Raw genomic sequence first — 12518 nt, forward strand, 5'->3', positions numbered from 1 at the left:
AGTAGTAGTAGTAAGTAGTATATAGTATATAGTNATATATATATATATATATATATATATATATATATTATATATATATATATATGTGTNTATATATATATATATATATATNTATATGTATATGTATATATATATATATATATATATATGGGGCAGGCAAGATGGAGTCTCGGAGGTATGGGTCGATACGCGGCAGCGCTATTGCAGCAAACCGCCCCCTATTCACCTCCGCGGTTTCTGTGCTGGCTTCTCTTACCATCTTTGCTTGACTCTCTTTTCACTATCATTCCCCTCTCCGTCTTATCTCTGCGTCGCTATCAATGGTACCACTATCGACACACAATCGATGTATACATGTGACCAAGTTTTTTTTTTTTCGTAAAAAACGCATTATGGAAGTCGAGCGAAAGTAAGAGAACAGATTACAATCCAGAAAACCGCGAAAGGAAAGCAGATCGTGATTACGTTGAGGATATTTTTAATTATTTTAAGACAACACACAATAAATCCTGACAAAATCTTTTCCATAAATGCATTTCTCTAATTAGAACTTTATCTAATAAAATAAATCTATTGTTAGTCACGTATGAAGTCTATTATCTACGTTATATGGTAGTAATAATAATATGAAATAAGAAATAACTGGTATTCATCGTCGTATCAATTCGTCGTGTTAAATTTACCGTGTCGAATTCAGTTCGAAACAATCGTTTTAATTCGCAGCAATCACTGCAAGAAATAAAGTTCTTAATAATCCTGACTTAAGAGAAGCTAGACATTTTTAATGAATTCTCAGCTTGATTAGATGCTCGCTACTTCATCATCGAGATGACTCGAAGCTATCTCGACGAGTTAAAATATAACTCTCGTTTTATATTAGCTGCTGACTTGCTAGCGTTGTAATACGGCCGCGCTTTCTATTGTATCTGATAACGGATTGCAAAAGTTCTCTCGTGGGACCAGGGCATAAAGCCTCTTTCGTGATATTTCGCATTGACGTTTTTCTCATTTTTTGACCTTTCAATTTCTCTGGCGATGACGTAATCTCACCACGTGTGGGCGTGTACACGCTTAACAAGAATAATCGTGATCTTAGACTGATATAATCGGCATTATCCAGTAATATGCACGAGACTTGTTGACCATGATTAAATACTTCAGCCGCTTCGACAAATATCAGAATAAGTCATATCTGCATTTTCTTGGGAACAACAATATTTGGACAAGTAAATCTTCTTACGCTATATATAAATGCAAATTGAATAAAAATTGAATCTTCATTATAACTCTGAAGCAAAAAAAAAACAAATTCATATAAATATGATATAATGCACAATAGTTATAAAATGTTAAATATTCTATAATCAAAATCACGTTTCGTTTATTACTCATTTATTGCTGCAATTATCTATTTTGTTCGAACAATAGTTTTTACTGACGTTACAATTGAGATCAATTAATCCGATGTACAGGATGACGTTAACGCGATAAATTCTACAAAATATTTCTCTCTAATCGTAATTACATTTGATTTTGATGATAATTGATTGTCTGTGCGAAAGAACTGTTATCATACTTGATAGATAATAATTTAATTATATCAAGTCATTTTGATTTTTTCGAACGTATGTTGACTCTATCTAACACAAAAAAATAGAATTTAATCTATTTGGTGATAAAAATTTTTGCTAAAGTTCTTTAAAATTACAAAGATAAAAAACATAATTTTTTTTTGCTTCATTGATTCTTCAAACGTACATGAGTTAGATAAAATGACAGGATAAAAAAGTATTACAGTAGTATTAAAAAATTTATCCAATCATTAGATTGTCAGTAAAAACAAGCTTTTCCTATTTAAAAAATTCTTATAAATAATTTTTAAAGCCTTATATAGTTTTTTCCGATGAAACGTGTTAGTGAATACGGATTGTGATGTTATTTATTTAATGGGAACAGGTCTATGTATATGTGTATATATGAAGGAAACGAATTAAAATCGCGCGAAATAAATCTCTTTATTTACCGTATTACAAAGTATAACCTGATAATCCTAGCCGATTATAAATGTTGCAGTTGACCTAACCGCCTACTCGATAATCAATGCAGGTTGTTGCACCAGCTTGCAAACAGCCTATTTTAATCTACGATATCATATTTAACGAATGTTTTTATAGTCCTTCCTCAGCCAAAAATACGATAATAATTCTTACTTTATTAAATATATTATGTGTACTACTATACGTATAATTAAAATATATTTTAAATACTGAATCTTTAATAACAATAGATCATACTCATAATAAATAATGGAATTTTCTTCAATGAAAAAATCAGATATTATTATCACAAGGACGTTTTCTATCACGTATGTATCGCGCAACATTTTCAAAGTAGGTCAATATCGATTATATAGGATGCTAGCGCAAAAGCGAGTGTTATAAAATGTCATACAAGAATTAGGACAATAACAAAAACGCTACATAGCATATTCTCCGTTGGACGCTATATTCTGTATCTGGATAATTCTTTTGTTCGAACTGAAGCTAACATGTGCACTCAAATAACTGAGAATAAATGTCGATTCACTCAATCAAAGCTGAGGATATGTAAATGCGATTGATTGCGTAGCATTTTCCAAAAGGCATGATATCTTGATAATATTCAAACTCAAATTTGATTAATCAAAAAATAAAATTGATACAAATAAAATCGCAAAATAAAAAATAAAAGGGAAAATGATAAAAAATAATATAATTTCTTGAGAATAATTGATTCATATTTCTTTCTCACATATAAACTTGCATTTTTCAACATTTTACGTGCAAAAATTATTTTGCGTATCATTAATGGTTGTATAAAACTAGTGTATATAATCGTAAAAAGAAAACGAGTTGATATTCTAATTTCCGAGAGTGGCAAGTTGCATTAAATTAATTTTCGCTCACTCATCCTCGAGGTTGTTCGAAGCACTTATTATCAGCATTAATTATCGAGTAGCCGCTTTCTGCATGAAGGCAATAGCAAGAGAAGAGAGAAAAAGGATACTAAAATTGTTAGTTTAAACCGCTAACGTCCTTCCTCTCATCAGACAAATTAAAGAACGTTCGGCTGGCGCGAACCCTTTTCGATCATGAGAGCGTGGTGAAACACGTCGGTTTCCCTAGCGAAAGTACAGAGAAAGTGATGAGGGAGGAAGTATCGGCGATGCGAGAAGGGTTACAGCCCTTCAAGTTTACACAGCTCGCTACTTATCGCGTGTGTGTTTAAAGAAGTGTATAGTAGCCGAAAAGCGCATTCCGAATTATCGCGCTTCGTCAGTTGCTTCAGGGAATACTTTGAAGTCTGTTCTTCTGGGATCTCTAATTCAATGAAGACACGATTAAGCAAAGTAGTGCTCAAATGCATCGATAAAAAGCGAATGTATACATGTATTAGGTAAGAGTATCTAATAAAAAGATGAGAATCTTACAACAAAGCTTACAACCTAAATTTACCTTCTTGGAATTCTTGGAATCTCTTAAGAAAAAAATATAAAAAGATTCTATTGCATTTTCTTCTTAACTTTTCTTTTAACAAAATTTACAAAATTCTAGTATTATATTTATTCTGTTGCTAATGAAAAATCTAATTCTGCACATAACCGATTACATTATATCTTTTATATTTTTATGACATGTCTTAACTATATGCTAGCCATGTGTGTCGCGTATGTTTTTAAATCTTAAAGATTCTGATTTACGATCTTCCTATACTTTCCACAATAAAATCATCAAATATTCATTTTGATTAGTATCGGAAAAATTGATGTAAATGAAAAGCACTTAAAGAGTTAAGAGTTATCTGCTTTTTAAAAATCAACACGATTTAATAATTAAATAGAATCCATAGAGTAAAAAAGATCTCCCTCTCTGCCACATCGCTGCTAATGTTAATAACGAATAATTCTGTCCACCTTCGCTGTTAACGACAATAGCATTTTACGAGGCATTATTAAAGTGGGTCAATCACGGCCACTTCCGACGTTGCATTTAATGTTTAAGTACTTGTCAAGGGCAGGATGCCAAATTTTTACGGAAGCCCTTGTCAACTTAAAACGAATACTCGCTGCAGGATAAAGTGGCAATTAATTCAATACATTTTTTTTACGAGCTTTAAGTAAACTTATTTTTACTAAATCATAGCTTCAAAAATAAAGAACCAAACATATATCATAATATCTTCTTTAATCAAAAATATTTCCTTATTAATTCTCACATTATTTTCATATATTTGAATTATAGAAAAATAACTTGAGCGCTAATTTTTTTCTAGATATAATAATATAGACATTGTTTTCTAGAATATAATATATACGAATCTTTTTAATCTTTATATTTCTAAAAACCGCATTACAAGCAATTTCAGCTGTCCTATCATAAGAAATCGTTTTCAGACCCGCGTGCGTCAATAAATAAATTTGATGACTCGATGACTTGCAGCGATTTCGAGCTAAAAAAACGTATCAAAGTAAAATTTCACGGCGATGCGCGCATTGTGAACCATCTAGCATAAAGCGTGAAGCCGCTTCGCATTCTTGCTTCAATGCGGCAGCATTACCAGCGCGAAAACGTTTATTTTCAGTCTACCTTTGCAGTTACGGAAGGGACACAACACGTACACAGTATGTGTATATATATATATATATATATATATATATATATATGTGTGTGTGTGTAGACCGCCTGCGGTTTCGCAACGCGTCTCATCCGGCGAGGAATCGACGAATGGAAAATAACGTGTTCCGCATATGAACGCATACATACATTTTCAACCGTAAAAATGGCACGGTGCAATGGACTTGCTGATCAATACATGGGAGATTATTAAAGGTTGTTACGGTTGCCGCGCACTTCGGTATCGTTTGAATTATTTAGCCAATGTATCGCGAATAACACAAATATCGTTTTAATATTGCAATGTCCTTATTAAAGTGCGAAATTCTGATTTTATCACTGTACAAATTGCCGGTTTTTATGACCGATTTGGAAATACCAATTTTAGCACATGTTTCCTCAAAATATATGATTACTCTAGAGTTTTGATGTACTCTTTAATTTTGAGTTCAATTATATGTTCTCTAATTTTTCATTGAACCATACTTTCGTTATAATTTTATATGTCATCTTGTTGAGAACATATTCTGTATTTTTATAAAACTCGTTCCAAGATGAATATTCATCTGTTTCATCTTACAACATTTATGTCAAATCAGTTGTATGATTATGTAGTTGCTTTAGTAATTTACTCGAATACTTAGAGCACTTGTGCCGATATTTCACAGAAGAGATGACACATCATCGTAAGAAACGCACGTGCCTCCATCACAGCGTGATGTTATTGCACATAACGTCTTATTACAGATAATCAAATGTAACTCGCACGTCAAGCTGATTGGCAACGTAGCCCCCTAAAAGCGCATCACGGAAACGACAGCTTGATCGCCATTGAATACAAGAAATTGGACGGATGTATAGTCTAAAACCCTCCGTAATGCGTCGCGACTGACCCAGATTTGTGATCGCTGCAGCACCACCTTCATGTCTTTTTGTCTGCGCACGCGGACGTCATGAAGGACAGATACAGTTTCAAATTCAACCAGCAAACCGACAATGCCGTTTTATATTATAATTCGATTGGAAGTTCCCCCGCAGTGAATGTTCCGCGATTTTTTCAATTTTAATGACGGATTCTGGCGCGCGAGAATCTTAGACCTAAATTTAAAGATAAAAAAATGGAACAGCTATACAGAAGAGCGTATCTTGATATATAAAATATAGTTTACAAAGAAGCTTTTTTCTTCCTTGTAACATGCAAATTTGACAAATTTTTAGGTTCGCGAATTTTTTGAAATTATTTGTATGATCGCTTCACGAACGAGATATTCACGATAAACCGGCAGCCTTGATTTGCATGGGCAAGAAGACACGCAATGTCGCAACCACCAATCTTGTAGCTGTACCAGTCGTTGCGCCTCGGTCAATTAATCAATTTGCTATCTAACATGACTCAACTGTGAACCTAATTTGACGGAATTTATTTTTATTTATAACGGAGAAAAATATACGCGTTCTCGGGTCTCTCTTCGAAATCGGTTAACTAACTGGCCTCGAGACATTGTTCAAGGTTCGTTGGTGAAGGTCTACAATAAAATTATGACGTAATCCCAGAGTCCAGAAGATATTATACATAGAGAATGGCTAAATGTTGGATCTCGGACAGCAGATCGTAATGCAAATCAATGGAATCCTCGTGTAAAAGGTACGAACTGCGTTGAAGACTGGAATCTTAATCTCTGATAAACTGCATATGGTCTATCGGTTATATTTATTTATCGTTCAAAAAGTTGCATCTCAATATTGCATATTAATCATATAGCGATAAGTACATACATAAAAAATTTTGCTATGAATCTTAAGCAATTCTAATTTATTTCATTAATACAATATTATCATTATACTTTATAATAATTATTACAGGATTTTTATTAGAAAAAATTATTAATAAAGAATTTATTATTTTTATAAGAAAATATTTCTTGTCTTGTCTTACATCATTATACCTTTCTAGTTGCTGATTATATATACTGTTTTAAATCAATCTTCCATGTATAACGTTGATTTCTGAGAATTCTGAGATTCGAAAAAGCAAGAAATGATACGTTTGTTAAACCGAAGAGTCAGCAGCATTCATAGCATATGACATCACAACATTAAGGGGAATGATATAACTCGTCACCGAGTTACGCCGCAATGGATACATCACAAGCGACACATTTTTAGAAAATAAAGCAACGACTATTTCAGCAGAGAAGTATTCACTAATTAACATAAGAGTCTCGACTTGATTTTCTATCACAGCAAAGCGATATGTTTGAAAATATGACGGATTCCTTTTTTTATCCTTTTACTAATTCCACCGATTTACAATGATAAAATATGCGATTATGTACATTCATCGTTATTACAGAGTTTGACTTATGCACGCTACGTTCAAACACGCGTAGTATAAAATCGTTATCTTGAATATAAAAAATTTCTCGAAATTGTACCAATGAGATTATACTGATAGATATAAAAACAATGCAGAATATTTATTTTTAATATCTAAGTAAAATGTAAATCTAAATACAGGCAAAAGATACTTAAACACTAGTAAACGACATAGATATTCACAAATGTAGAGATGAGATAGATTTTTTTTTGAAGGAGAGAGAGAAATGAATAAAAGTAATTTTTTACTTGAGGATAAGATAAGAAATTAGCAAAGACACGGAAAATAAAATCGTTGACTAACTCGCCTAAGTCTATTCCGATCTATGTCACAATCGGTTTCTTATGCTTCTAGTAATAAGCAAAAAGTTTACTTTGTCCAAATTCTATCGTCTTATTAACTTGCTGTCAATTTTCTCACTTAGGTCGAAACCAAGTACTTACACTTTATTATCTTTGTTTTTTCAACTATGAAGGTATCTAATACTTTTGTACTTTTATACTTTATTTTTGTACTTAACGACGTAATAATAAACAAGAATGGTACGGAAGAGGCTACGACTAATGAAGAAGTTTTCTATCTGACAACCTTTCTATCCCGTAAAATCGTGCGCGCCTCCACTCGACGTGGAATTTTTTTGATCTATTTTGGAGAGTAACGTTCAGGATCTTCAGTATCGTGAACACGTGCGTTCCTCTACCTACTAGCACTACCTTTGTAGCAGCCATGCTGGAGTAACCATGACCTTTGAGCCGCAATATCATCTTAATGGTCGCTTTGCATGTTAACGCGGTTGACGTATAACGATCTGTGACAAAGGCAGTCGTACTGTTGACGCGATTTCTCAAATATTCACCAAACAGAATTTTATAAATGTTGTACGTTCTACAAATGGGAATCTTAATGAATGACATCGTCCTATTCAGTTTAAGTTACAAAATATTCGGCAAAAATATATTTAAATATAATATATATAAATATAATAAATATATTTAAAATTGTAGATTTTTTAGCATTAATTTGTTTATCGCGAAGTGATTAGGCGATCAGACACTCGACCAGACACATTTGCAAGCGATTCGGATTTCTGAAAAAAAAGTAATATTACGAGCAAAAGAAAAGAAATAAAAATTTGTTCATGCAGACAGTTTTTTACTAAAGAAAATAACGTGGCGCGTGAGAAGAGTGTCAAATGAGAGAGTACAGTTGTACTGAACCCTCCTCTCGCACTTTACACACGCAATCGAAATTGTGCTGACATGCGGCGAAACAACGGTTGAATGTGAGCCCGTATATGCTATTAGATGGTATGTATATACGAAGCCTATTATTTGTGATAATGCCATCCACTTCCCTCGTCTCGTGGCCAAAAATACATATGTTCTATGTAACAAACTAATGCGCACACCATGCAGTACGTTGATAATTTTGAGTATTGCGTACGTGACACAGCAAATTTTTAAAACATAATTGTATAGGTATTCCCATATATAATTATGCGACTTCGATTACAATACCATCATATACGTGGATAGAAATATTTCTATTATATTAAATATCAACTCTGATTTTGCGCGATCGAAACTTTCTAATGTTTTCAATATGTACGTTAGAATGCATTGCAAAGCTGTCTTTTGTAACATACAAATCAATGAAATTGCTAGACAAGTATCCGGTAACGTATTCTCAGATATCGAATTGAAGCATTGAGAATGATAAATAGCTTTCCAATTTTTACTTTATAACTTTAAGCAACAATTTTTAAATTTTATAATGGGAAATTTCAAAGTAGTAAACTTTCTTTTTTTATTAAAGATTTTCCTTTAGATCATCTTTTTTCCGTTCATTACCTACATTCAAATAAAACAAATTATAATTGATAATCAGTCATGAAAAAAGAAACGTAATGAGAAACTCGAATAAATTAACAATTGCATCGTCATTTAAATGTCCCAATTCAACTTCCTTTCTTTACATCGTAAAGAAGATAAAATTAAAAAAGAATTACATCAAATCAAACAGGTTCAAATTTCAAATCACATCATACACTTTTGACATTAGTTTTTCAACGTTCCAGATCCACACCGCTCAGTAAAGAAAAAGTTTCATCAATCTTACCTGTTTGCCGGCGCGTGGCAGCGTCTCCACGTTGGTACCGCCGACTACAGGAGCCTTTTCCGGTCCTCCATTCTGTTGGCTGACGTTTATGTTGGCGTTAACATTGGCGTTAACATTATTGACGTTATCGGTGACATTCGTGTTCATATTTGCTCCAGTGGTAACGTCGTCGGCGCCGCCACCGCGCTTTCCGTCCTCGCCCGTCATTCTTCGGCCGTACCGTCGATTCACCCTCTCGTTGTCTCACACCCTCACCACCTCCGCCGCCGCCACCGCCACCGCCGTCGTTCTCGCCGCCCTCGTTCCGCTTATACTTCCGCTCGTTAATTCTCAACTTCGGTCCACGCCTGGGAATCCCGATATCTGTGCGACCGATCGAGAATCGATCAAAATAGGATGTATCAAAGTACAACCATGAATAAAACGCTTAACCGATAACGTGTTATTTATTTTAGCTTCTTAACGCGGAGTTTTTCTTTCCCGTCACGGAAGAGACACGGAATCTAGACTATTAATAGATGAAACTTGGCTTTTATTAGCGTGGTATACACGAGAAGCTCGAATTGACGACGTTTAAAATGAATCGCGTTATAGCTTCAAGGGCTCACTTAAACACGATCTTATGTTTAAAGCGAACCTGAAATTATGAATTCGATCGCCTCTTTTGAATGCCTCTCAATAGTAAAAATTAATTCCCATGATGGGAGATAAAATATCGAGCAGATGGTGTAATATAGTCCCATCGACCGAATTACTTTGGTTGTTCTTCGAGGAACGCTATTTTTAGTCTTCACGAAGCGATACGGGTGGTATATAACCGTACATGACGAAACGGTTCACAGGCACATTGTGACCATCCTCCCGTTAACTATTCGTCAAGGAGAAAGAAGCGAGCGAGCATCGCCCGAAGTGCAATCTTACCGCTAACATCACTAAACAATATAAAGAACCAGAATTACATCTCAAAGATATAAAGCGTCTTTCAGAGACATCTCGATCACATTGATTGTCTGAGATGCTCCTAATTCATTCAGAGCACTGTACGTCACGATTCTACTTTTCTCGCGAATAAATCGCGAGATCGAATCATCTAACGTAACAATCGTAAAAGCGGAGAGACCAGAACTTTTGGGTGGGAACGCAAGACAAGTTTTAGTGTCAGGATCGCGAACTCTCTGTTCAAGGGTCAAAGAACGAACAAGGCTCTAAGGCGTCATCGCGTAATCGCGACGATATCTATCGGGGCGAAATAACGGTAAACGGAACGACGTAATCGACGAGGAGTCGCGAGTCGCGAGAAGTCGGGAACCCTCGGAGGCGAGGAAACGCGACGCGAGCGGTAAGCCCGCACGGTCGACCATCGAAGCGACGGTGGTACACCACCGGGAAAATCGATTCGAGCGTGTCCGTTCGAGCACTGCGCGCCTCTCCGAGTCTTAGCGATAAAAGTGCCTGTCGCACAGCGTTCCGGCTCGCGACGTTTACGTTTCTTCACTCGAGGACTTAAGTCTCGAGACGTAGATTTTCCGAAATTCAAAGTAGCGCACGTTTTTCTTTTCTTTTCTTTTTTCTCGCCTGGGCGCTGCTTTAATCCCGCTGCACCGTTCATTTCCGATGCGCATTTGATATGTTCCATTCTAAATAATCGCGTATATGTTTCAGAACGTGACTTGATTATTTTTATATTCGCGTTTTGTTCTGCGTTTAAATTTATTTTCAAACAGTTTAAGAATGAAAGAAAGATTTAAAAAGAGAAAGAGAGAGAAAGAGGAGAAGGGAGATTAGAAATGTTTAATCATAAATATTAATATATATTTTAATTATTATTTATAGTTAATATCGAGGTCTTTAAAATATTAAGGTCTTTATTCAAGAATATTGCATTGTAAAAATAAAGACTTAACACATATGACGATAATATATGTAACATAAGTCACAGGTAAATTTTTGGAGAACTGATGATGACTTTTAAATTAGTACTTAAAAATTATTTTAATTCGGAACATCTTTTGTAATTTGATAATTTCATAGCAACGTAGAAAATGTTAAACGATTCGACGGATAGAAGATTAAAGTAATCGAAAGAGAGTAACAGGAGAAAAAACGATTATCACGTTTGTAATTACAGTTGGAAGTTTCGCATTGGCAGAAAATTGATACTTGTCGTAGTAAACACATCACTCTGTAATTGATACCGTGGAACAAATTCTTTAACAGCAAACATTTATGGATGCTACGAGTCATCGGCGATCGGAACGAACCGGATTGCGCGAGGTGCGATTGGTCGCCGATGGGAAACAGGAAAACCTCGAGAACGCGCAAAACGACATGCTACATCCCGCAATTACTAAACCGGGATTCCACTGGCTGGTTTCTATACGCACACACTTCTATACGCGCATATATACATATACATGTATTTTTGAATACGTATATACATCCCAAGTGCAATACACACACACATATATATATATATATATATATATATATGTGTGTGTGAATGTATAGGTATATGTATGTATATAATATATTAACGTCGTACGGATCTGGTTCCTTGGCGCGGTACATTTCGCGTGCGATCGATTTCTTGAACCCTTTTTCCCGCACTTCGGCCGAGTTTACCGTGGTTCGATGACGCGCGGCGCCTCGAATCCGCACGATTATCGAGCGATTACATTCGAACGCTACCCTAACGCGCGAATGGGAAGTAAAAGGGGAACAGCAGACAAAAGAAAGAGAGAGAGAGAGAGAGAGAGATAGATAGATGAAAAGGAGAAAGAGAGAGCACTAACCGAAGGAGTTTACACGCAGAATTGCGCGCGCGGCGGATACCTTAAAGTCCACTAGTCCGTCAACCACCGCGGTATTCAACAGGGCACTTTTCCCATCGGACGCTAACTTCTCCACTTGTCAAATCACACGCTGAGCTGTCATCTTTCGCTCTTGCGCCACTTCGCGTTTTCGCTTCTCCTCTTCACATCGACCCGGCTGCCGTGAACCGCGCGCGCACACGTATATACGTATAATGTAATACGTGTGACTCCCGACTCCGAGAATTCGCGCGACGAGGAAAGCGTAACGCGACTGCTCTCCCAGATACTCCGCACGGCTTTGATCGCCGTCGCTGTCATCGATGGCGACGCTGCACGATTGTCGCACCACCTGCCGGTAATGCAGCGCAACACACTTCTTAGTTTTTCTTTTTTTTTTCCAAAACACCGGAAACCGGAAACTCTTATTAATTAACGATATATATATATATATATATATATATATATATATATATATATATATATATATATAGTAGAGAAGAGAGAGAGAGAGAGAGAGAGAGAGAGAGAGAGAGATAGTATATATATAGTACGTACTAC

At 35.5% G+C, this 12518-nt stretch overlaps 1 protein-coding gene across 1 annotated transcript in view; it reads right to left on the reverse strand.

Annotated features, from left to right (window-relative positions):
• LOC105625877 overlaps positions 1-9354 on the reverse strand; it is an 84465-nt gene extending 75111 nt beyond the window's left edge. Inside the window, 1 exon segment of the mRNA XM_012207187.1 lies at positions 9148-9354. Within this exon segment, the coding sequence (XP_012062577.1) occupies positions 9148-9354 (207 nt within the window).
• Between the last annotated feature and the right edge of the window lie 3164 nt (positions 9355-12518).

The sequence above is a fragment of the Atta cephalotes genome, assembly GCF_000143395.1.
Source record: "Atta cephalotes unplaced genomic scaffold scaffold00004, whole genome shotgun sequence".
Lineage (NCBI taxonomy): Eukaryota > Metazoa > Arthropoda > Insecta > Hymenoptera > Formicidae > Atta > Atta cephalotes.